At 47.1% G+C, this 24265-nt stretch overlaps 1 protein-coding gene across 3 annotated transcripts in view; it reads right to left on the bottom strand.

Moving 5' to 3' along the window:
• The window catches only part of sp2 (sp2 transcription factor), a 35676-nt gene extending 15128 nt beyond the window's left edge, over positions 1–20548 (bottom strand). Inside the window, exons 1-4 of one of the 3 annotated variants that reach the window (XM_068013655.1) lie at positions 20451–20531; positions 7431–7520; positions 5336–5415; positions 2576–3890 (exon numbers count right to left, since the gene is read on the bottom strand). In XM_068013655.1, the coding sequence (XP_067869756.1) occupies positions 2576–3890; positions 5336–5401 (1381 nt within the window). In that variant the 5' untranslated portion in view covers positions 5402–5415; positions 7431–7520; positions 20451–20531. Of the gene's footprint in view, positions 1–2575; positions 3891–5335; positions 5416–7430; positions 7521–19916; positions 20030–20450 lie in introns of those variants that run through there. The other 2 variants (XM_068013654.1, XM_068013653.1) reach the window with 2 other exon arrangements.
• Between the last annotated feature and the right edge of the window lie 3717 nt (positions 20549–24265).

Raw genomic sequence — 24265 nt, 5'->3', positions numbered from 1 at the left:
ATAGGGACTAGGAGCCTGAGTAGGCCATTCGCCTGACAAGCCTGCTCCGCCATTGAAACAGATCATTTGATCATCTACCTCTATGCCACTTGTCCCCACTATCCCCATATCCCTTGATGTCATTAGTATCCAGAAAACAATAGATTTCTGTCTTGAACATGCTCAATGATTCAGCTTCCACAGCCCTCTGGGGTAGAGAATTCCACAGATGCACCACCTTCTGAGCAAAGAAATTTCTCCTCATCTCAGTCTTAAATGGCCTACCCCTTATTCTGAGACTGTGCCCCCTGGTTCTAGACTCACCAGCCAGGGGAAACATCCTATCTACATCTACCCTGTCGCGCCCTGTAAGAATTTTTTAAGTTTCAATGAGATCACCTCTCATTCTTCTAAACTCTAGAGAATACAGGTCCAGTCTCTTCAATCTCTCCTCAAAGGACAATCCCACCATCCCAGGGATTAGTCTGGTGAACCTTTGTTGCACTCCCTCTACGGCAAATATATCCTTCCTTAGATAAGGAAACCAAAACTGTACACAATACTACAAGTGCGCTCTCACCAAGGCTCTATGCAATTGCAGAAAGATATCTTTACTCCTGTACTCAAATCCTCTTGCAATGAAGGCCTCATGTCGCTTTGGTTATTTTTCCAATCGCCCTAAATCGGTGTCCTCTGGTTCTTGACCCTTCTGCCATTGGGAACAGTTTTTCTCTACTCTGTCCAGACCCCTCATGATTTTGAGCACCTCTATCAAATCTCCTCTCAACCTTCTCCTCTAAGCAGAACAGCCCCAGCTTCCCCAATCCACGTAACTGAACCAATGTAAAGATGGGAGATATTTATGCTGGGGAATGGAACACTTTCCAATTTAGTGCACCCTGAATTAGCATTAAGCACTCCCAGGTCAGGCAGGGTAGTGGCCAATGTAGAGTTAAGCTCCCCACCAGATGAAGGGCAGCCTCACCACACTGTATTTTTCCACTTCTCTCACCAATCATTCTGTAGCCCATTTGAATATGATTACCAATCTGCAGCCAAATTGCTGCTGAATTAGGAGCACTCCACTGTAATGACTCCTGGCCACTAGGAAATGGAGATTGACCATTCTACATAAGAACAAACAAACTTGCACTTATACAACACCTTTCACGTCTTCCAGACAACCAAAAATGTTGCGCAGCCAGTGAATTATGTTGAATTTCTATCTCTGTTGTATGAAAATGCAAAGCAAGAACTTACAAACAGCAGGGAGATAAATGACAGTTCATCAGTTTTTTGGTGGTGTTGATTGAGGGGTATTTGTTGTTTCAGTTTTAACGTCTCATTCAAAAGACAGCACCTTCAGCAGTGCAGCACGCTTTCAGTAATGCCCCTCCAACAGGGCAGTGCTCCCTCCGTACTGCCCCTCCGACAGTGCGGCACCCCCTCAGGACTGCCCCTCCGACAGTGCGGCACCCCCTCAGGACTGCCCCTCCAACAGTGCGGCACCCCCTCAGGACTGCCCCTCCGACAGTGCGGCACCCCCTCAGGACTGCCCCTCCGACAGTGCAGCACCCCCTCAGGGCTGCCCCTCCGACAGTGCCGCACCCCCTCAGGGCTGCCCCTCCGACAGTGGGGCACCCCCTCAGGGCTGCCCCTCCGACAGTGCGGCACCCCCTCAGGTCTACATGGAAGTGTCAACCAGAATTTTTGTACTCAAGCTTTGACCATTACACAGTCAACACGTGAGAGGAGACAGATGTCAAAGACACCAATTAATCCACTGCACCACCTAACCCTCAGTGCAGCCAATGTATTGCTTTGATAGATTATTGTTGGGTAAGGATATCAAGGGATAATGAGCAAAGAGGAAAAGGAGTTGAAGTAAAGATTCTTCCTATCTATGCTATCAAATAAAATTTTACACTATTAAAAGAAACTGTTTCCATTAGTAGTTGGGTTGGTAAACAGAGGACACAAATTTAAGGTAATTGGCAGAAGAACTAGAGGGGGAGGTGAGGAGAAATAGTTTTATGCTGCGAGTCTTTATGGTCCAGAATGTGCTGCCGAAAAAGTCAGTGGAAGAAGATACAACAGTAAGTTTCAAAACAGAACTGAATTAATACTTGAAGGGGAAAAATTTGCGTGGCTATCGGGAAAGAGCAGGGGAGTGGGATTAATTTAATAGCTCTATGAAAGGGCTGACACAGGCACAATGGGCTGAATGGCCTCCTATACTATGTCATTCTATAAATCAGCCACAATCTAATTGAATGGTGGAACAGGTTCAAGGGTCTGTATGGCTCCCTACTGACTCTCCCCATTATTTCACCTGTTGCAATAAGTTCCTTTCTCTTGCACAAAGTCTAGGAATCAGAATGATATAGCACAGTAGGGCATTCGGCCCAACATGCCACTCCCCTGCTCTTTCCCCACAACCCTGCAAATTTTTCCTCTTCAAGTATTTATGCAATTCCCTTTTGAAAGTTACTATTGAATCTGTTTCCTCCGCCCTTTCAGGCAGTGCGTTCCAGATCACAACAACTCACTGTGTAAAATTTGGTGGAATGAAACTTTTGGGCAAATTGCCTCTCACCTGCAGCATTGGTGACGGTTACTGGAACTCCTGGCACCTGCAAGCCGTTGATGCTAATGGTCTGTATTGCTTGGCCAGTGGCAAACTGTGCAGTGTTCAGGTTAATGGCACCCCCTGCCGGCGCAATCCTCGGCAAAGCATTCCCCTTCCGGATCAAAGAGCCCGCAGAGGATCGCTTCCCACTTGCGGCCGGAGCAATCCGGGGCAAGGTGCCAGAGGAGCTTGACCCTTGATGAAGTACCGAGGAGTTTTTCACCTGTAAGGCTTGCCAGTTCATCTGTCCCGAGGAGGAGATGGGTTGGGTTCTGATGATGACCGGTGTGGAGTTGTGCTCGGAGGTCTGGACCTGCAGGCTCTGCGGGGACTTCTGAGGGACAGTGGGAAGGTTGTGGCCGCTCATGGATGCCGCCTGCACCACGCGGATGGCCTGCTGGGGAATGCTCTGCACCGGCTGCTCCTGTTTCTGCTGCACCACCTGCACTTGCTGCAGAACATTGGAACCGGGGCTCTGCACCAAGAGCACATTAGTTCCTGGCTGGATGACGTTTCCCGACGAGGCCTCCACCAGCGTCACCGTTTCAGTCACTGCTGCAGGATTCACCGATTTCCTCCTCGACCTCTTGCTGAGCTTCGTCGAGCCACCTCCTCCACACATGGCATCGGCAGTCAACTGTATGGTAGTTCCATCGCCAGCGCCGACCAAGTTACTAACAGGCACAGACAATGCCACGTTTCCACTGCCTGCCAGTTTGATTATGTTCCCCTGGGCTTGTAAGGCCGTGCCCCCGATCTTCTGCACCTGGACAGGGAGTGACACAGCAGGCTTCATCTGCATCAAGTGGGGGGAGATCTTCTGTGCATTGGATGCTGGTGCGGTGGTGACGAAGGCCTGGTTGGTCCCCGGAATGATCTGGATCTGACCTGTCACATTTTGCTGGATGTTGGCGACTTGAAGGGACTGTCCTCCCAGTGTCTGGACCTGGGGGATCACCTGATACTGAATGTTTGGCCGCGAACTTTTGCTGACCACTGCTTGGTTCTGAATAGCCAGCACAAACTGTCCCGAACTGGAGGGGCTAACGGCTGTGCTGCTGACCTGTGACGCCTGGATTTGAAAGACTTTTCCATTAGCCGCAATGAAGCTGAAATTGCCACCATTTTGCCCATTAGGTGCTGGGGCTGGCTTCAACAGCGGCAGCTTCTTGTTGACGACCTGTACGGCCACCGGAGAGGGCGAGGAGCCGGATTCCGCAGCTGGAGGGCCAATCTTGCTGCACGTCGCTGCCAGAAGGGCCAGAGGAGACGGCTGTGAATCCTGTAGCAACAGCCAGAAGAAGAAAGGGAAAGAAATGAAAAACTTTAGAAAGATTTGCATTTATATAGCACCTTTCACAATGTCAGATGGTCCCAAAGCACTTTATAGCCAATGAATTACTTTTCAAAGAGTGGTAATGCACCAGCCAATTTGTGCTTAGAAAGCTCCCACAAACAACGACGAGATAATCTGTTTTAATGATGTTGCCTGAGGGATAAATATTGGCCAGGACACCAGGGAGACTCCCGCAAATCGTGCTACAGGATCTTTTATGTCCACCTGAGAGGGCAGATGGTGCCTCAGTTTACCAACTCATTTGAAAGACAGCATCTCCGACAGTGCAGCACTCCTTCAGTATGCCACTGGGGAGCGTCAGCCTAGATTGTACGCTCAAGTCTCTAAAGTAGAGCGTGAACCCATGACCTTCTGACTCAGAAGCAAAACTGCTACCAATTGAGACATGCCTCACATTTTAGCTCCAATTGTTTGCTGATGTCGTTCCTGACAACATTCAGACACAAAGCATAGGCTTTCTATTGGAGAGGATGGAGGCTCATCCAGTGTCTGCATATAGTGGGAAATCACTGGTGTCGTTCCCACAATTTCTCAGTATATGCTGCTAGCACTTGAGGCTGCTCGACGATAGTGCTGATTTGTTAAAATGCCCCAAATGTTTCTGTGCATGTGCACAAAGAATGTAATTTAAGTTCAGGATGCCCTCTGATGATTCGGGAGGTAAATCCACATCCCCACACAGAACTGAACTAACAAACTCGGAGAGACCCAGGTTCATTCCCCGTTTCCCCCGCTGAGATGACAAATGGGTCCCTCGAAGTTGGCTCAACCTTTCTTTGCCAGGCAAGAGAAGAATCAGCCAAAGTCTGGGTTCCTGATCGCTGTCCAACGACCCCAAAGTGCGGGACGTGGATGTTTTGGTTCTAATGATCTTCACAGGCTGATAGTCCATTGATACCATGCAGGCTTCTTACATGAAGAATGGGCAAGGTACTGAGGACAGTCAACAGTCACTGAACCTGGACCCTGGCAACACTAGGTGATGGCAGACGAGGGGAGAAAATAGAAAATTAGAGAGTTGTGGGGTGGGGGGGGGGGGGGTGGAGTGGTGGTGGGGGGCGGGTTGATGGAGAAACATTAAAAAAAAGGAGGGGTGAGCAAAGTCAATTGGGGTGGATTTATAGCACTTAGCCTGGAGTGAGGCAGTGAATGTGAAAGTGATAACCAGCTATGTGTGTCAGGTGTGATACCGATCTGGTGAGCCCATTATTCAAGGACCAGCACTGCACTCGGCCACTCAACGAGTGAGCAGGAGCACTGGTTAAGAACAAAGCTGGTCCCAGCAGGTACGTGCCTTCAGGTGTTACACATTCCTGGAGCCGTGACTTTGTTTGTTGGCAGGTGCTACGATAGAGAAATGTCTCCCTTACCTCTATCACTGTTGATGCTGCTGGTTGGAGGTATTCACTGGGACTAATAGCAGTGGTGGCAGCCATCGTGTCCTGCTGGTCTGAAAGAGAAAAGGAACGTTGCTTATAAAGGGCATGTGAAAAGGTATCCCCTTCAAGAGCCCTGTATGGCTTGCAGTAATCTGCACGCCTCACCCCTTATTTTGTGCTCACTCTTCCCATCCCTTCACCCCTTCCACTTTACCTCCCGCCTCTTCTGAAGACGTAGACCCATGGTCGGGCTTGCTTTCAACAGTTCCCAGCTGCCCTCAACCACTTCACTCTCTGAACCTTAAAAATCAATTCCACAAGTTGTTCAGCTGCAATGAGGAGGTTGAGCCCGAATCTGTCTTCATCGGACACTTCCTGCACACTTTTCTGAGTCAGCAGGCAGTGGGGTCAAGTCCCACTCCAAAGACTTGAGCACACAATCCAGGCTGACACTCCTAAGGGAGTGCTGCATTGTTGGAGGTGCCATCTTTCAGATGAAAGATGCAGGTGGATGTAAAAGATCCCACGACCACAATTTCAATCTACATCACAAAAACAGATTATCTGGTCATCGGGGCAGCACAACGGCGCAGTGGTTAGCACCGCAGCCTCACAGCTCCAGCGACCAGGTTCGGTTCTAGGTACTGCCTGTGTGGAGTTTGCAAGTTCTCCCTGTGACTGCGTGGGTTTCCGCTGGGTACTCCGGTTTCCTCCCACAGCCAAAGACTTGCAGGTTGATAGGTAAATTGCCCCTAGTGTAGGTAGGTGGTAGGAGAATTGAGGGAAGGTGGGGATGTGGTAGGGAATATGGGATTAATGTAGGATTAGTATAAATGGGTGGTTGATGGTTGGCACAGACTTGGTGGGCCGAAGGGCCTGTTTCAGTGCTGTATCTCTCTGTGACTCTATTATCACATTGCTGTTTGTAGGAGCTTGCTGTGTGCAAATTGGCTACTGCAGTTCCTACATTGCAACAGCAACAACATGTATTTATAATCGCATCTTTCACATAATAAAACAACCCAAAACTGACTACAATTCAAAAGTACTTAATTGGTGGTAAAGCACTTTGCAACGTCATGAGGTTGTGAAAGGTGCTATAGAAATGCAAGTCTTTTCTTTCCTATTTCAGGTTAATCCATTACTGCAGGACAAAAGCAGAAAATGGGAAAAGTCAAGTTTAGGGCTAGTGTCTGGAAGCCCCTCAGTATACAGGTGCTTAATAGCTGGAATAGTCTCCAGGTAGGGTGGTGGAGCCGAGAACTCTGGAGTCACTCAAGACTGCAGTTAAAAGCCTATGCTGGCCCTAGCTAGATGGCAGCACCATCACTGACAGAAGTGTGACAAGTTTACATAGGAACATCCCGTTATAACTGTGGACACAGGACACTATTATGGAAATTGATTAATAAGGACAGAGGTTGAGCTCTTCCACCAACATCACTGATAATTCTGATGAAAAGTCGCAGACCTGAAACATTAACTCTGCTTCTCTCTCCACAGATGCTGCCTGACTTGCTGAGTATTCCCAGCACTTTCTGTTTTTATAACACCGATAATTCGCTGGTTCCACTGCTGGCCATGACTTGTAACACTGAGCATGGGACCCTTACCTGGGCTTGGGACGCCTCGCAAAAAGGCAGGGATCTCCACCCCCTGAGGTCTCAAATGAAGAACGAGGAGAAGGGGGAAGATACAGCCTGAACATTCTTTGTCTGACAGAAGTAAGTTGGAAAGATTGTGGTGATTTTGAAAGATGCAATAAAAGAGTCATTTATGCAGGTGCTGAACAGAGCCAAAGAGATACTGCTATAATGGGCTGGATTTTACCAAGCTCACAATGTCGGACTCCGTGGCGAGGCGGTGGGGGGGGGGGGGGGGGGGAGGGGCGGCGGAAGATTGTTCTGGCAGAGGCCCACCACAGAGGCTGATGGCAGGAGGGCCTGGCCCAATTCTCCCTATGGCGCAAAGGCTCCTTGGTGGCAGCCCCCCCCACCACCACCCACCCCCCCAGCCCGTCGCTGGGCGACAGGACCTGGATTTAAATATTTAAATTACTGACATGCATAAATTTAAATAAACTTACCTTAAATCTTCTAAGCCCACCGGGATCGTCTTCGTGGTGGCCGGCACTCCCGTGCCTTCAATTCCCCGTCCGGGGAAAGCCGGTGTGACACTGGTGGGAAGGGGGGAGGAGTTAGGATTTTCAGTGCGGGAGGGGTGCAATGGGGTCAAATAAACTTAATAGGTGTAGGGGACGGTAGGAAAGGGTGAACTTTAAACATTGTGCAGCCTGGGGATGGGTGGAGGTCAGATTTAAAAGGCAAGAGTTTTTATGGGGGGGTGGATGGGGGGAAGGCAAAGACTTAATGCAATTGTTATTGGGGGGGGGGGTGGGAAAAGGGCGTTAGAAATTTAATGTATAAATTTTGGGGGGGGAATACTGCTTTAAAAATTCAAACTGACCAGCAGGGCTGGCTGCCCTTCAAAAATGGCGCCAGCGCCTGCTCACAGGCAGCTGACGCCACTGCCGGGGAAGGACAGCTCGCCCCTTCCCCATGATTGGGGGAGGGTAGGGTGGGGCGGGCCGCCCTGGCTATTTAAATGAGCCGCAGCGCGGGAGATCATGGCAGCTCTTTGGCGTGCAGCCCGCCATTTTTTGAGATTGGCAGCCGGCTCTTAAAATCCAGCCCAATGTTGGATAATGAAACGGCAAAGTGTGTGATGTTGTTATTATAGCAGTGTACATGCCCACATCAGAGCTCCAGGATGAAGAAGTGGAGCCAGAGTACCAGAAACTGGAAGAACTGATAGAAAAGGTAAAGGAAAGCATTTTCTTGATGATGATGGGAGACCGCGGTGAATGCTGTCATCACGAAAACAGAGATGCAAACAAAGTGGGAAGCCACAGACTGGGTGTCAGAAACAACAGAGGAGAAATGCAGGTTGAGTTCTATAGAAGAGGGAAGTTGGGCATCATCAACACTTGGTTTAAACATAATCAGAGGAAACAGTGCACTTGGAAGTCACCTGGGGATCTAAAGAGGTATCAAATTGATTACATCCTCATCGAGCAGAGATAATCGAAACAGCATAAAGTATATATGTGCCTGCCCATGGACACAGACACAGATCATAATCTAGTTGCCATGAAAGTAAACATTCAGCTGAAGAGAATCAAGAAGTGAAAACAAAAGCCTAGATGGGATAGAAAGAAGATGCAGGGCTCTGAGAGGGTAAAATTTCGTAGAGAAAAAGTTAGAGGTTAACAACAGTTCAGAAAGCAATTGCTAAATTCAGTGGGATAGGTTGAAAAGCGCCATCTTAGGAAGTGCTAAAGAAAACATTAGTATGGTTAAAGGGAAATGAGTTAGAGAGCCATGGGTCTCAGAAGAAATGCTGAAGAAAATGGATGTGAAGAAGTGGAAGAAGAAAAACATTAATGAAAGTAAAAGAACGCATAGAAAACTAAACAATGAGCTTAAAAGAGAGACTGAACAGGCAAGAGTGAGTTGGTGGGAAGAGCAATGCAGAGAATTGGAAGATGTACAAAAAAAGAATGAACACTCTCTATAAAGGAATTGACTGGAGGAAGGAAAGGTAAGAAAGTGCAAAGAGGAATTGATAGTAGAGATGGTACACTGCTTATAAAACCTAAGGAAGGAAAGAACAGATGCAAAGAGTACATCAAAGATCTGTATGACAAAGATGGCAAGCCAACAGAACTAGAACCTGAGAAATAAGAAGACATTTCCCAGGATGAATTAGGCCTTGATCTTCTGGATTGTGAAATAATTAGAGCTGTAAAAGAAATGAAACCAGGAAAATCAGAAGGATGTGATGGATTCACCGCAGAAATGATAAAAGAACTTGGAAAGAAGGCAACAAGAGAATTGCTTAAAAGCAAAATACTGCAGATGCTGGAAATCTGAAATAAAAACAGAAATTGCTGGAAATACTCAGCAGGTCAGGCAGCATCTGTGGAGAGAGAAGCAGAGTTAAAGTTTCAGGCCTGTGACCATTCATCAGAACTAAATTCAGAATGAAAGAGAATTGATTAACTTGTGTAAGGAGATATACACTAAGGGAGAATGGCCAGAAGACTTTATGAGGAGCACAATGGTCCCATTGGAGAAGGCGGCAAATACCATGAAATGTGAAGATCACTGCATCATAACTTTGGTTACACAGGCATCGAAGGTAATGTTAACGATCCTAGCAAATAGATTGGAAGCCAAAGCAAGCCACTACATCGGCTGTGATCAGTTCGGTTTTAGGTAGGGTTGTGGAACTAGACAGGCTATAGCAGTGATGAGAATGTTAAACAACAATACCAGCAAGAAGTGTACACCTGCTTTGTGGATTATGAAAAAGCTTTCAACTGGGTGACTGGGTGAACTAGCAAAAGCCATTGAAAGTGCTGGAGGCAATCGGAGCTGACTGGAGAGATAAAAGAATGATTGTACCTCTGTACATGGGACAGACTGGTGCAATGAGGTCAGTTTTTGGTGAAATCGAACACGGGGTCAGACAAGGCTGTCTGCTTTCACCATTCTTCTTTAACATCTAAACGAAAGCCATAATGAAAGAGGCACAAGATGAAGTACAGAAAGATGTCAAAGTAGGAGGTCAATTGGTGATGGTAGTGAGATTTGCAGACGAACAGACTCTAGTGGCCAGCACAGTAGAAGATCGGCAGATACTAATGGATAGAATGAAATGGCGAAAGCTTACAGAATGAAAATTAATGCAAAAACAATGAAAGTTATGAAGATTGGAAGAAATAATGGTGGGAAAGCGGGGGCAAGATAAATGGTCGACACCTGGTATCACAATTCAAGTGCCTGGGAAGTATCTTGTCAGAAAATGGTTACTGCCATAAAGAAATCCAAGCTACAATAGAAATGGCAAAGAATGCATTCTCCAAACATAAAGAATTGCTCAGTATAGGAATGAGCAGAGATCTTAAGAAAAGAATGATCAAGACTGTGATTTGTAGTGTCTTGTTGTACGGGGCTGAAACATGCACCTTGAGAAAAGCAGACATCCAAAGACTAGAAAGTTGTGAAATGTGGTTCTGGGGAAGGATGGAGTGCGTCACTTGGAGACAACACAAGAGCGATGAAGAAATTCTCAGCATGGTGCAGGAGGATAAATCATTAGTGAATATCATCAAGAAAAGGCAACAAGGCTGGATTGGCCATATTCTAAGGCATGAGAAGGAGGTGATTGAAGGAAGATTAGAGGAATGGAGAACAAGAGAGAGAAAGAGAATGACGTTAGACAACTTAAAATTTAAAATAGGAGGCTCCTAAGAGCATCTGAAGAAGAAAGTGCAAGACTGCGAGGCATGGAGAAATAAGCAGAGGACCTGCCCTGATGCAATCACGATTACTCTACCAGCATTTTGATTATTGTTCACTGTAGCATAATGAACCCAAAAGATTTACATACAATGAGTTACAATATTACAATACCCAGAACCTAACCACCATGCTACTGTCCATTACAACACCCAGCACCGGGATACAGTATATTACACCCAGTGCCCCGATACATAGAACATAGAACAGGACAGCACAGTACAGGCCCTTCGGCCCACGATGTTGTGCCGAACATTTAACCTACTCTAAGATCAAACTAACTACCTACCCTTCATTCTACTATCATCCATGTACCTATCCAAGAGTCACTTAAATGCCCCTAATGTATCTGCTTCTACCACCACCGCTGGCAGCGCATTCCATGCACCCACCATTCTCTGTGTAAAGAACCTACCTCTGACATCTCCCCGAAACCTTCCTCCAATCACCTTAAAATTATGCCCCCTGGTGATAGCCCTTTCCACCCTGGGAAAAAGTCTCCGGCTATCCACTCTATCTATGCCTCTCATCATCTTGTACCCCTCTATCAAGTCACCTCTCATCCTTCTTCGCTCCAATGAGAAAAGCCCTAGCTCCCTCAATCTTTCTTCGTAGGACATGCCCTCCAGTCCAGGCAGCATCCTGGTAAATCTCCTCTGCACCCTCTCTAAAGTTTCCACATCCTTCCTATAATGAGGCGACCAGAACTGAACACAATATTCCAAGTGTGGTCGAACCAGGGCCTTATAGAGCTGCAGCATAACCTCGCAGCTCTTAAACTCAATCCCCCTGTTAATGAAAGCCAACGCCTTCTTAACAACCCTATCAACTTGGGTGGCAACTTTGAGCGATCTATGGACATGGACCCCAAGATCCCTCTGTTCCTCCACACTACCAAGAATCCTGTCTTTAAGCCTGTATTCCGCATTCAAATTCGACCTTCCAAAATGAATCACTTCACACTTTTCCAGGTTGAACTCCATCTGCCGCTTCTCAGCCCAGCTCTGCATCCTGTCAATGTCCCGTTGCAACCTACAACAGCCTTCCACACTATCCACAACTCCAGCAACCTTCGTGTCATCGGCAAACTTGCTAACCCAGCCTTCCACTTCCTCATCCAAGTCATTTATAAGAATCACAAAGAGCAGAGGTCCCAGAACAGATCCTTGTGGAACACTACTGGTCACCGAGCTCCATGCTGAATACTTTCCATCTACTACCACCCTCTGACTTCTATGGGCTAGCCAATTTTGTACCCAGACAGCCAACTTTCCCTGAATCCCATGCCTCCTTACTTTCTGAATAAGCCTACCATGCGGAACCTTATCAAACGCCTTGCTAAAATCCATATACACCACATCCACTGCTCTTCCTTCATCAATGTGTTTTGTCACATCTTCAAAGAATTCAAAAAGGCTTGTGAGGCATGACCTGCCCCTTACAAAGCCATGTTGACTGTCTCTAATCAAACCATGCTTTTCCAAATAATCATAAATCCTGTCTCTCAGAATCCTCTCCAATAATTTGCCCACTACCGACGTAAGACTGACTAGTCTATAATTCCCAGGGTTATCCCTATTCCCTTTCTTGAACAAGGGAACAACATTTGCCACCCTCCAATCATCCGATACTACTCCAGTGGACAGTGAAGACGCAAAGATCATCGCCAAAGGCGCAGCAATCTCTTCCCTCACTTCCCGTAATATCCTTGGGTATATCCAGTCTGGCCCCGGGGACTTATCTGTCCTCATATCATTCAAAATTTCCAGCACATCCTCCCTCTTAACCTCAACCTGTTTGAGCATATCAGTCTGTTCCACGCTGTCCTCACAAACGACCAGGTCCCTCTCACTAGTGAATACTGAAGCAAAGTATTCATTTAGGACCTCCCCTACCTCCTCCGACTCCAGGCACAAGTTCCCTCCACTATCCCTGATCGGCTCTACCCTCACTCTGGCCATCCTCTTGTTCCTCACGTAAGTGTAGAACGCCTTGGGATTTTCCTTAATCCTACCCGCCAAGACTTTTTCATGTCCCCTTCTAGCTCTCCTAAGTCCATTCTTCAGTTCCTTCCTGGCTACCTTGTAACCCTCTAGAGCCCTGTCTGATCCTTGCTTCCTCAACCTTAAGTAAGCTTCCTTCTTCCTCTTGACTAGCTGTTCCACATCTCTTGTCATCCAAGGTTCCTTCACCCTACCATCCCTTCCCTGCCTCATCGGGACAAACCTATCCAGCAGTCGCAGCAAGTGCTCCCTAAACAACCTCCATATTTCTGTCGTGCATTTCCCTGAGAACATCTGTTCCCAATTTATGCTCCCCAGTTCCTGCCTAATAGCATTATAATTCCCCCTCCCCCAATTAAATATATTCCCATCCCATCTGCTCCTGTCCCTCTCCATGACTATAGTAAAGGTCAGGGAGTTGTGATCACTATCACCGAAATGCTCTCCCACCGATAGATCTGCTACCTGGCCTGGTTCGTTGCCAAGCACCAAGTCCAACATAGTCTCCCCTCTAGTCAGCCTATCTACATACTGAGTCAGGAAACCTTCCTGGACACACCTGACAAAAACTGCTCTATCCAAACTATTTGCACTAAGGAGGTTCCAATCAATATTAGGGAAGTTGAAGTCACCCATGACAACAACCCTGTTACTTCTGCACCTTTCCAACATCTGCCTCCCAATCTGTTCCTCCATGTCTCTATTGCTATTGGGGGGTCTATAGAAAACTCCCAACAAAGTGACTGCTCCTTTCCTGTTTCTGATTTCCACCCATAATGACTCAGTAGGCAAACCCTCTTCGACGACCTCCCTTTCTGCAGCTGTGATACTATCCCTGATTAGCAATGCCACTCCCCCACCTCTTTTACCTCCCTCCCTATTCCTTTTGAAACATCTAAACCCCGGAACATCCAACATCCATTCCTGTCCCTGTGATATCCACGTCTCCGTAATGGCCACAACATCGTAGCTCCAAGTACTGATCCATGCTCTAAGTTCATCACCCTTATTCCTGCCACTTCTTGCGTTAAAATAAACACACTTCAACCTATCATACTGGCTGCAACTTTGCCCTGTCAACTGTCTAACCTTCCTCACAGACTCTCTGCACTTGGTATCTGCCTGTTCAACAGCTACCCCATCCACTGATCCGTAGCTCCGGTTCCCATCCCCCTGCCAAACTAGTTTAAAGCCTCCCGAAGAGCTCTAGCAAACCTCCCGCCCAGGATATTGGTGCCCCTCCAGTTCAGATGCAACCCGTCCTTCTTATACAGGTCCCACCTTCCCCAGAAGGTATCCCAATGATCCACATATCTGAATCCCTCCCTCCTGCACCAGTTCTGTAGCCACGTGTTCAGCTGCACTCGCTCCCCGTTTCTAGCCTCACTAGTACGTGGCACCGGTAACAAACCTGAGAATACTACTCTGCTTGTCCTGCCTTTCAGCTTCCAACCTAACTCCCCATATTCGCTTTTCAGGTCCTCATCCCTTTTCCTAGCTATGTCATTGGTACTGATATGTACCACGACCTCTGGCTGCTCCCCATCCCCCTTAAGAATCCTGTGGACTCGATCCGAGACATCCCTGACCCTGGCACCCGGGAGGCAACATACCATCCGGGAGTCTCGTTCGCGACCACAGAATCTCCTGTCTGTTCCTCTAACCACTGAATCTCCTATCACTATCACTCTCCTATTCTCCCCCCTTCCCTTCTGAGCCACTGGGCCAGGCTCAGTGCCAGAGACCTGGTCAATGTGGCATTCCCCTGGTAGGTCGTCCCCCACAACCGTATCCAAAACGGTATACTTATTATTGAGGGGGACGGCCACAGGGGATCCCTGCACTGTGCGCCTATTCCCTTTCCCTCCCCCGACGGTCACCCAGCTACCTTTATCCTGTAACTTAGGTGTCACTACTTCCCTATAACTGCTCTCTATCACCCCCTCAGCATCCTGAATGATCCGAAGTTCATTCAGTATATTACACCCAGCGCCGTGATTCAGTATATTACACCCAGCGCCACAATACAGTATATTACACCCAGCGCCACGATACAGTATATTACACCCAGCACCGCGATACAGTATATTACACCCAGCGCCACAATACAGTATATTACACCCAGCACCCCGATACAGTATATTACACCCAGCACCGGGATACAGTATATTACACCCAGCGCCACAATACAGTATATTACACCCAGCACCCCGATACAGTATATTACACCCAGTGCCGGGATACAGTATATTACACCTAGCGCCGGGATTCAGTATATTACACTCAGTGCCGCGATACAGTATATTACACCCAGTGCCGGGATACAGTATATTACACCTAGCGCCGCGATACAGTATATTACAACCAGTGCCGCGATACAGTATATTACACCCAGCGCTGCGATACAGTATATTACAACCACTGCCGCGATACAGTATATTACAACCAGTGCCGCGTTACAGTATATTACACCCAGCACCGGGATACAGTATATTACACCCAGCGCTGCGATACAGTATATTACACCCAGCGCTGCGATACAGTATATTACAACCAGCGCCGCGATACAGTATGTTACAACCAGTGCCGCGATACAGTATATTACACCCAGCGCTGTGATACAGTAGATTACAACCAGTGCCGCGATACAGTAGATTACAACCAGTGCCGCGTTACAGTATATTACACCCAGCACCCCGAAACAGTAAATTACAACCAGTGCTGCGATACAGTATATTACACCCTGCAACAGGATACAGTATATTAGACCCAGTGCCGCGATACAGTATATTACACCCAGTGCTGCGACACAGTATATTACATCCAGTGCCGCGATACAGTATATTACACCCAGCGCCGCGATACAGTATATTACACCCAGCGTCGCGATACAGTATATTACACCCAGCACCGGGATACAGCATATTACACCCAGCACCCCGATACAGTATATTACACAGAGCACCGGGATACAGTATATTAGACCCAGTGCCGCGATTCAGTATATTAGACCCAGTGCCGCGATACAGTATATTACACCCTGCGCCCCGATACAGTATATTAGACCCAGCACCAGGATTCAGTATATTACACCCAGCACCCCGATACAGTATATTACACCCAGCGCCAGGATTCAGTATATTACACCCAGCACCCCGATACAGTAAATTACACCCAGCGCCGCGATTCAGTATATTACACCCAGCGCCCCGATACAGTATATTACACCCAGCACCGGGATACAGTATATTACACCCAGCGCCCCGATACAGTATATTACACCCAGCGCCGGTATACAGTATATTACACCCAGCGCCGCGATTCAGTATATTACACCCATTGCCCCGATACAGTATATTACACCCAGCACCAGGATACAGTATATTACACCCAGCGCCGGTATACAGTATATTACACCCAGCGCCACGATACAGTATATTACACCCAGTGCCGGGATACAGTATATTACACCCAGCGCTGCGATTCAGTATATTACACCCATTGCCCCGATACAGTATATTACACCCAGCACTGCGATTCAGTATATTACACCCAGTGCCGGGATACAGTATATTACACCCAGCGCTGCGATTCAGTATATTACACCCAGTGCCGGGATACAGTATATTACACCCAGCGCCACAATACAGTATATTACACCCAGCACTCCGATTCAGCATATTACACCCAGTGCCGGGATACAGTATATTACACCCAGCGCCACGATACAGCATATTGCACCCAGCACCGGGATACAGTATATTACACCCAGTGCCGGGATACAGTATATTACACCCAGCGCCACAATACAGTATATTACACCCAGCACTCCGATTCAGCATATTACACCCAGTGCCGGGATACAGTATATTACACCCAGCGCCACGATACAGCATATTGCACCCAGCGATGGGATACAGTATGTTCCACCCAGCGCCGCGACACAGTATATTACACCCAGTGCCGGGATACAGTATATTACACCCAGCGCTCTGATTCAGTATATTACACCCAGCGCTGCGATACAGTATATCACACCCAGCGCCGCGATACAGTATTTGACACCCAGTGCCCCGATACAGTATATTACACCCAGCACCGGGATACAGTATATTACACACAGCGCCGCGATTCAGTATATTACACCCAGCGCCGCGACACAGTATATTACACCCAGCGCCGGTATACAGTATATTACACCCATCGCCGGGATACAGTATATTACACCCAGCACCCCAATACAGTATATTACACCCAGCACCCCAATACAGTATATTACGCCCAGCGCCGGTATACAGTATATTACACCCAGCGCCGGGATACAGTATATTACACCCAGCGCCGGGATACAGTATATTACACCTGGCACCCCAATACAGTATATTACGCCCAGCGCCGGTATACAGTATATTACACCCAGCGCCGGTATACAGTATATTACACCCAGTGTCGCGATTCAGTATATTACACCCAGCACCACGATACAGCATATTGCACCCAGCACCGGGATACAGTATATTACACCCAGCGCTGTGATTCAGTATATTACACCCAGCGCTGCGATACAGTATATTACACTGTATATTACACAGCACCGGGATACAGTATGTTTCACCCAGCGCCGCGACACAGGAGATTACACCCAGTGCCGGGATACAGTATATTACACCCAGTGCCGCGATTCAGTATATTACACCCAGCGCCACGATACAGCATATTGCACCCAGCACCGGGATACAGTATATTACACCCAGCGCCGCGACACAGTATATTACACCCAGCGCCCCGATACAGTATATTACACCCAACGCCGGGATACAGTATATTACACCCAGCACCCCAATACAGTATATTACACCCAGCGCTGGTATACAGTATATTACACCCAGCGCCGGTATACAGTATATTACACCCAGCGCCGGGATACAGTATATTACACCCAGCGCCACAATTCAGTATATTACACCCAGCGCCGGAATACAGTATATTACACCCAGCGCCACAATTCAATATATTACACCCAGCACCCCGATACAGTATATTACACCCAGCGCCACAATTCAGTATATTACGGCAAGCACCGGGATACAGTATATTACAACCAGTGCCGCGATACAGTATATTACAACCAGTGTCGTGATACAGTATATTACACCTCGCGCCGCAATACAGTATATTACACCTCGCGCCGCGATACAGTATATTACAACCAGTGTCGCGATACAGTATATTACACCTCGCGCCGCAATACAGTATATTACACCTCGCGCCGCGATACAGTATATTACAACCAGTGTCGCGATACAGTATATTACACCTCGCGCCGCAATACAGTATATTACACCTCGCGCTGCGATACAGTATATTACACCCAGCACCCCGATACAGTATATTACACCCTGCAACAGGATACAGTATATTAGACCCAGTGCCACAATTCAGTATATTACACCCAGCGCCGCGATACAGTATATTACAACCAGTGCCGCGATACAGTATTTTACAACCAGTGCCGCGATACAGTATTTTACACCCAGCGCCGGGATACAGTATATTACACCCAGCGCCGGGATACAGTATATTACACCCAGCGCCGCGATACAGCATATTACACCCAGCACCGGGATACAGTATATTACACCCAGTGCCGCGATACAGTATATTGCACCCAGAGCCCCGCAACAGTATATTACACCCAGCGCCCCGATACAGTATATTGCGCCCAGCACCGGGATACAGTATATTACACCCAGCGCTATGATTCAGTATATTACACCCAGCGCTGCGATACAGTATATTACACCCAGCGCCCCGATACAGTATATTGCGCCCAGCACCGGGATACAGTATATTGCACCCAGCGCTATGATTCAGTATATTACACCCAGCGCTGCGATACAGTATATTACACCCAGCGCCCCGATACAGTATATTGCGCCCAGCACCGGGATACAGTATATTACACCCAGCGCTATGATTCAGTATATTACACCCAGCGCTGCGATACAGTATATTGCGCCCAGCACCGGGATACAGTATATCACACCCAGCGCCGCGATCCAGTATATTACACCCAGCACCGGGATACAGTATATCACACCAACGCCGCAATCCAGTATATTACACCCAGCGCCGCGATTCAGTATATTACACCCATCGCCGGGATACAGTATATTGCGCCCAGCACCGGGATACAGTATATTACACCCAGCGCCCCGATACAGTATATTGCGCCCAGCACCGGGATACAGTATATTACACCCAGTGCCCCGCAACAGTATATTACACCCAGCGCCCCAATACAGTATATTACACCCAGCGCCCCGATACAGTATATTGCGCCCAGCACCGGGATACAGTATATTACACCCAGCGCCCCGATACAGTATATTACACCCAGCAACGGGATACAGTATATTACACCCATTGCCCCGATACAGTATATTACACCCAGCACCGCGATACAGTACATTAATCTCAGTACCAGAATACAGTATATTACAGCTGTGCCTACTGTGATGCCGAATATTACCTAGAATTACATACAATGTACAGTACAGGAACAAGTGATGATGCACACTCCACACCAACCTCCACCCATCCCTCCTCATCTCACTGTAAAAGTATATCCTTCAAATCCATTCTCCTTGATGGGCTAATCTAACTTGCCCTTAAATGCATTTATACTATTCACTTCAACCACTCCCTTTGGTTGCAAGTTGCAGATTTTCACCACTCTCTGGGTAAAGATGTTTCTTCTGAATTTTCTATTTGATTTCTTGGTGATTATTTTATATTGATGGCCTCACGTTTTGCTCTTCCCCACAATATTACAGTATTGTGTACTGTGATAATGTATATTACAGGTATGGCTACCAACATAGTGTATAGTGACTGGTGCCGGAGGACAGTAATCACTTTTGCACCGAAGTGCTGGGTGATGTTGGACAGTGGTTCATTGCTGTACAATGCCAACTTTTAACATTTCGAAACGGCACGTACATCACGGAATTACCAACTCATAAAGTGTTCGACCGTTAACCCAAATCACGTCTTTAAACACAAAACTCTTGCGAGTGTAGCATGCACTCAGCCCGAGCTATTGCGACGAAGAACGGGTGAGACGGAGGGGCGATTATCGAGCGTTGACATTGCTGCGTGAACACTGCAAGATGCCCTCCTGAGATGCATGTGCCCTGCACTCACCAACTCCCCTCCGACAACAATACGGTGAGGAGCGAAGGCGGTGGTTGTGCAGGGGGTTGCCGGCTGTCACTGTCACCTGCCAACCGATGGGCATCTTGACATTACCATAGTAGAACAACGTTGGCTCCAGAAAAACAAAAAAATAATTTCATTTTTAATTTTAAAATTTATTAAAATTGTTTCCAATGCAACAGATGCAAGAATTTGCAATGCAAATCTTGCAATAAAATATTCTTCATTAAGATGCATTTCATTAATTATGTCTTGCACCCACCACCCCACCCACTAATGCGCCTTTAACTGTCGGAGGGAAAAAAAACTGGCGGCAGCGCCCGGAGCCCGGAGCGAGCGGCCCGGCCCGGCCCGGCCCGGCCCGACCCCATCCCCCACACCCGCCCGCCTGTCAGCCCGCACCCCAGCCCAGCCCGCACGGCGTGGCCCAGTCATCCCCGGCCGCCCACAGCACCGCGCCGCCATTCACCAAACACAAATTTATATCCAAATTATTTATTTTTGAAAAAAAAAGCGACCTACCGCTCATGATGTTTTATTCACTTTAAGAGGGTCAAAGTGGAGCGCGCCGCTGCCGGCCAATCGGCTCTCCCGGCCCGCCCACTCGCAGCCTGACTGACAGCCGGTTCGCCCAATCGAGTGCCGTATCAGGCCATCGGCGTATGACGTCATGGCGCGAAAGGCGGGTTTTCGCCGCTTATCGCCCATCAATTGGACAGAACTCTCCAGGGGCGGGTCTTGATTGACAGGTCCGGGAATGTTTTTCTGCAAAGAAAGGCGGGCTGTAAAGGGCAGGGCGCGTCCTCTGAGTGGTCAGTATTTTGATCGGCGGGTCTGCCAACCGATAGAAATGCAGATTTGGAAAGGGGCGTTGCAGTTAACGGGACGCTGGTTGGTTGCAGCGTTTCGACGACGCGCGTGATCCTGGGATGATTGACAGGTAGATCTGGGGATCGGCTGCGTAGGTGCAAAAGAAGCCGAGGTGGACAGGCAGCCATGTTCGTGTGGAGAAGCGAGTTTTAAGTGGCTGCAAAGCAGGAACCGCCCTGAACACAATGCAAAAACCACCCAATTAAAATATACTTTTAATTTAACATGTTTCAACGTTGCAAGTCCAGTTGTAACTTGAAAAGGACGACGCATATTAGCCACATCCTGTGAGCAGCTGCCTGCTTTACTAATGCAAAAAGTTGGCAAGGATTTCAAATTTTAAAATAAAAGTTTGGTTTTTTTCTTTCACTGGGTACTAACCAGCATCTTATCTATGCAGCATAATTAAATGCATTAGCATTATACTTAGGAACACGCAGACCTGCAAATTAATGAACTGCAGGAACTCCTACAAGTGTAAAAGCACCAGCTAGTTTGCATTGCGAGTTCCTGCCAACAACAATGAGATAAATGACCAGCGAATCTATTTTGCTGATGTTGGTTTAAGGATAAAAGTTGGTCAGACAGAACTCCACTGCTCTTACTCAACAAGTTAGTTGGGGATCTTTTATAGCCACCTCAGAGGCCAGGTTAAACAATTCAACTGACAATGGCACCAACAACAGTGCAGCACTCCGTCAACATGAAGTTTGTGCTCAGGTCTCTGAACGCCAACCCACAATCTTCTCACCCAGAGGTGAGCGTGCTACCCACTGGGTCAAGGCTAACAGAAAGTATAAGTAGTGTTACGAGTGCTTCTATATTTTAAAGTTTTTTTTTGAGGACTCGTATTTTACAGCTGGACATTGGTTTATTTTGGGAAACTGAAAAGACTCCATAGGAGGGGTTTTTTACCAGCGTCACTGAGAAGTCTGGCTTTGAAAGCAGAGAGTTACTGGAAGGCACCTGTTTTAAAATAATTACCCAGCAGGGGTTGTTTTTGACTTGGAGAAGATGCTTACAGAGAAGTGACAGGTCAAGATTTATAGAGGTCAGGAGGCTTGACTTTTATTATTCATTTGTGGGATGTGGGCATCACTGGCTAGGCCAGCATTTATTGCCCATCCCCAATTGCCCTTGCCAACTGACTGGCAGTTCAGAGTCAACCACATTGCTGTGGGTCTGAAGTCACATTTAGACCAGGTAAGGACAGCTGATTTCCTTCCCTACAGGGCATTATTGAACCAGATGGGTTTTTAACAACAATTGACAATGGTTTCATAATCACCATTAGACTAGTTTTTTAAAATCCCAGATTTATTACTTGAATTAAAATTTCACCATCTGCCATGGTGGGATTCACACCCATGTCCCCAGAACACTAGCCTAGGCCTCTGGATTATTAGTCCAGTGACATTACCACTACACCACTGCCTCTGGTAGAGGTCTCCACTCAGCTTCCTCTGTTCCAAAGAAAACAATCTTTACTCCGAAATAAAATTCTCCAGTCCAGGCAACAACTGTACCATCTCTAGTGCAGTGACCAGAAATGCACACAGTACTCCAGCTGTGTCCTAACTAGTGTTTTATACAGTTCCAGCATAATCTCCTGCCCTTATATTCTATGCTTCAACTAATAAAGGCAAGTATCCCATATGACCACCTGATCTCCCTGTTCAGCCACCTTCAGGGATCTGTGGACATGCAGCCCAAGGTCCCGCTGTTCTTCTACACTTCTCAGTATCCTACCATTTATTGTGTATTTCCCCTGCCTTGTTAGCCTTCCTCAAATGTATTACCTCACACTTCTCCAGATTGAACTCCATTTGCCACTGTTCCACCCACCTGACCAGTCCCTTGATATCTTCCTGCAGTCTACAGCTTTCTTCTTCATTTTCAATCACATGGCCAATTTTTGTATCGTCTGCAAACTTCTTAATTATAGCTGCTACATTCAAGTGAAAATCATTGATATATATCACAAAACGCAAGTTACCCAGTGCTGAGCCCTGCAGAACCCAGTGGTTAGCACCACAGCCTCACAGCTCCAGCAACCCGGGTTCGGTATGGGTACTGCCTGTGCGGAGTTTGCAAGTTCTCCCTGTGACTGTGTGGGTTTCCGCCAGTGCTCCGGTTTCCTCCCACAGCCAAAGACTTGTAGGTTGATAGGTAAATTGGCCATTGTAAATTGCCCCTAGTGTAGGTAGGTGGTAGGGGAATTGAGGGAAGTTGGGATGTGGTAGGAATATGGGATTAATGTAGGTTTAGCATAAATCGGTGGTTGTTGGTTGGCACAGACTCGGTGGGCCGAAGGGCCTGTTTCAGTGCTGTATCACTCTATGACTCTAAAACCCCATTGGAAACAGCCTTCTAGTCACAAAAATACCCATTGACCATTCCCTTTGACCTTTACCCTTTGTTTCCTGCCTCTGAGCCAATTTTGGATCCAATTTGCCACTTTGACTTGGATCCCATGGGTTTTTACTTTCAGGACCAGTCTGCCATGTGAAACCTTTTCAAAAGCCTTGCTAAAATCCATATAGACCACATCAAATGCACTACCCTCATCAACCCTCCTTGTTACCTCCTCAAAAAATTCAATGTTAGTCAGACACAACTTTCCCTTAATGAATCCAGGCCTGACTGTCTTTGATTAATCTATGTCTTTCTGAATGAAGATTTATCCTGTCCCTCAGAGGTTTTTTCCAATAATTTTCCCACCACATAGGTTAGGCTGACTGACTTGTAATTACCCGGTTTATCCCTTTCTCCATTTTTAAACAATGGTACAACGTTAGTTGGAGTTCGCACATGGTGCAGGAATTGCAAGCAACAGATCTCAGCTGCACAGTCATCATCTAAAGCTTCCCAGTGCTAATATTCTTATTATTAAGTGCTTGGGCATTTGTGTCCCAGATCTTAATTTCATGCCCTTGTTTCATACTTAGAAATGAAATGTTCTACTCTCTGCAAACACTGCATAATTAATGCCTTCAATATGGACTAATAGCTTAGTTTTCAAAATAAATATTTGTCAGCTACATGTCAACAAAAATCTCACATTTCTCAATGACCACATTTCTGTGAACTAGTCTTAAATTATCACTACTTGAACTGCAAAGTACTTCCACTGTGTTAGATGAAATAAGCCTTTGTTTTTGTGAAGCACCTGCTTCTATAGTTCTCAAACACTAGGACGGTATCAATACAGAGGGTGCACTGTTTTCATTTGCCTTTATATCATTCTGATAAAAAACCATTTGGGAAATAAGTATTGTCTTTCCTTTATAGAGCTAGAAATCCTGTCTAATACAGGTTAGGAATAAACAGAACATGGGCAGGCATGTGTGTCATTATGCAACAAGAGTGGTGTTAATCTGAAGACAAATAGTCTCATGGTGCTCGTTTGTATTTCCCCGCTAACGTGCTGAAACCCATCAAGATACCACTGAATTTTTTCATGTCCT

This window comes from Heterodontus francisci, chromosome 33, assembly GCF_036365525.1.
Source record: "Heterodontus francisci isolate sHetFra1 chromosome 33, sHetFra1.hap1, whole genome shotgun sequence".
In the NCBI taxonomy this organism is placed as follows: domain Eukaryota; kingdom Metazoa; phylum Chordata; class Chondrichthyes; order Heterodontiformes; family Heterodontidae; genus Heterodontus; species Heterodontus francisci.
This window is presented reverse-complemented; position numbering and strand designations above follow the sequence as displayed.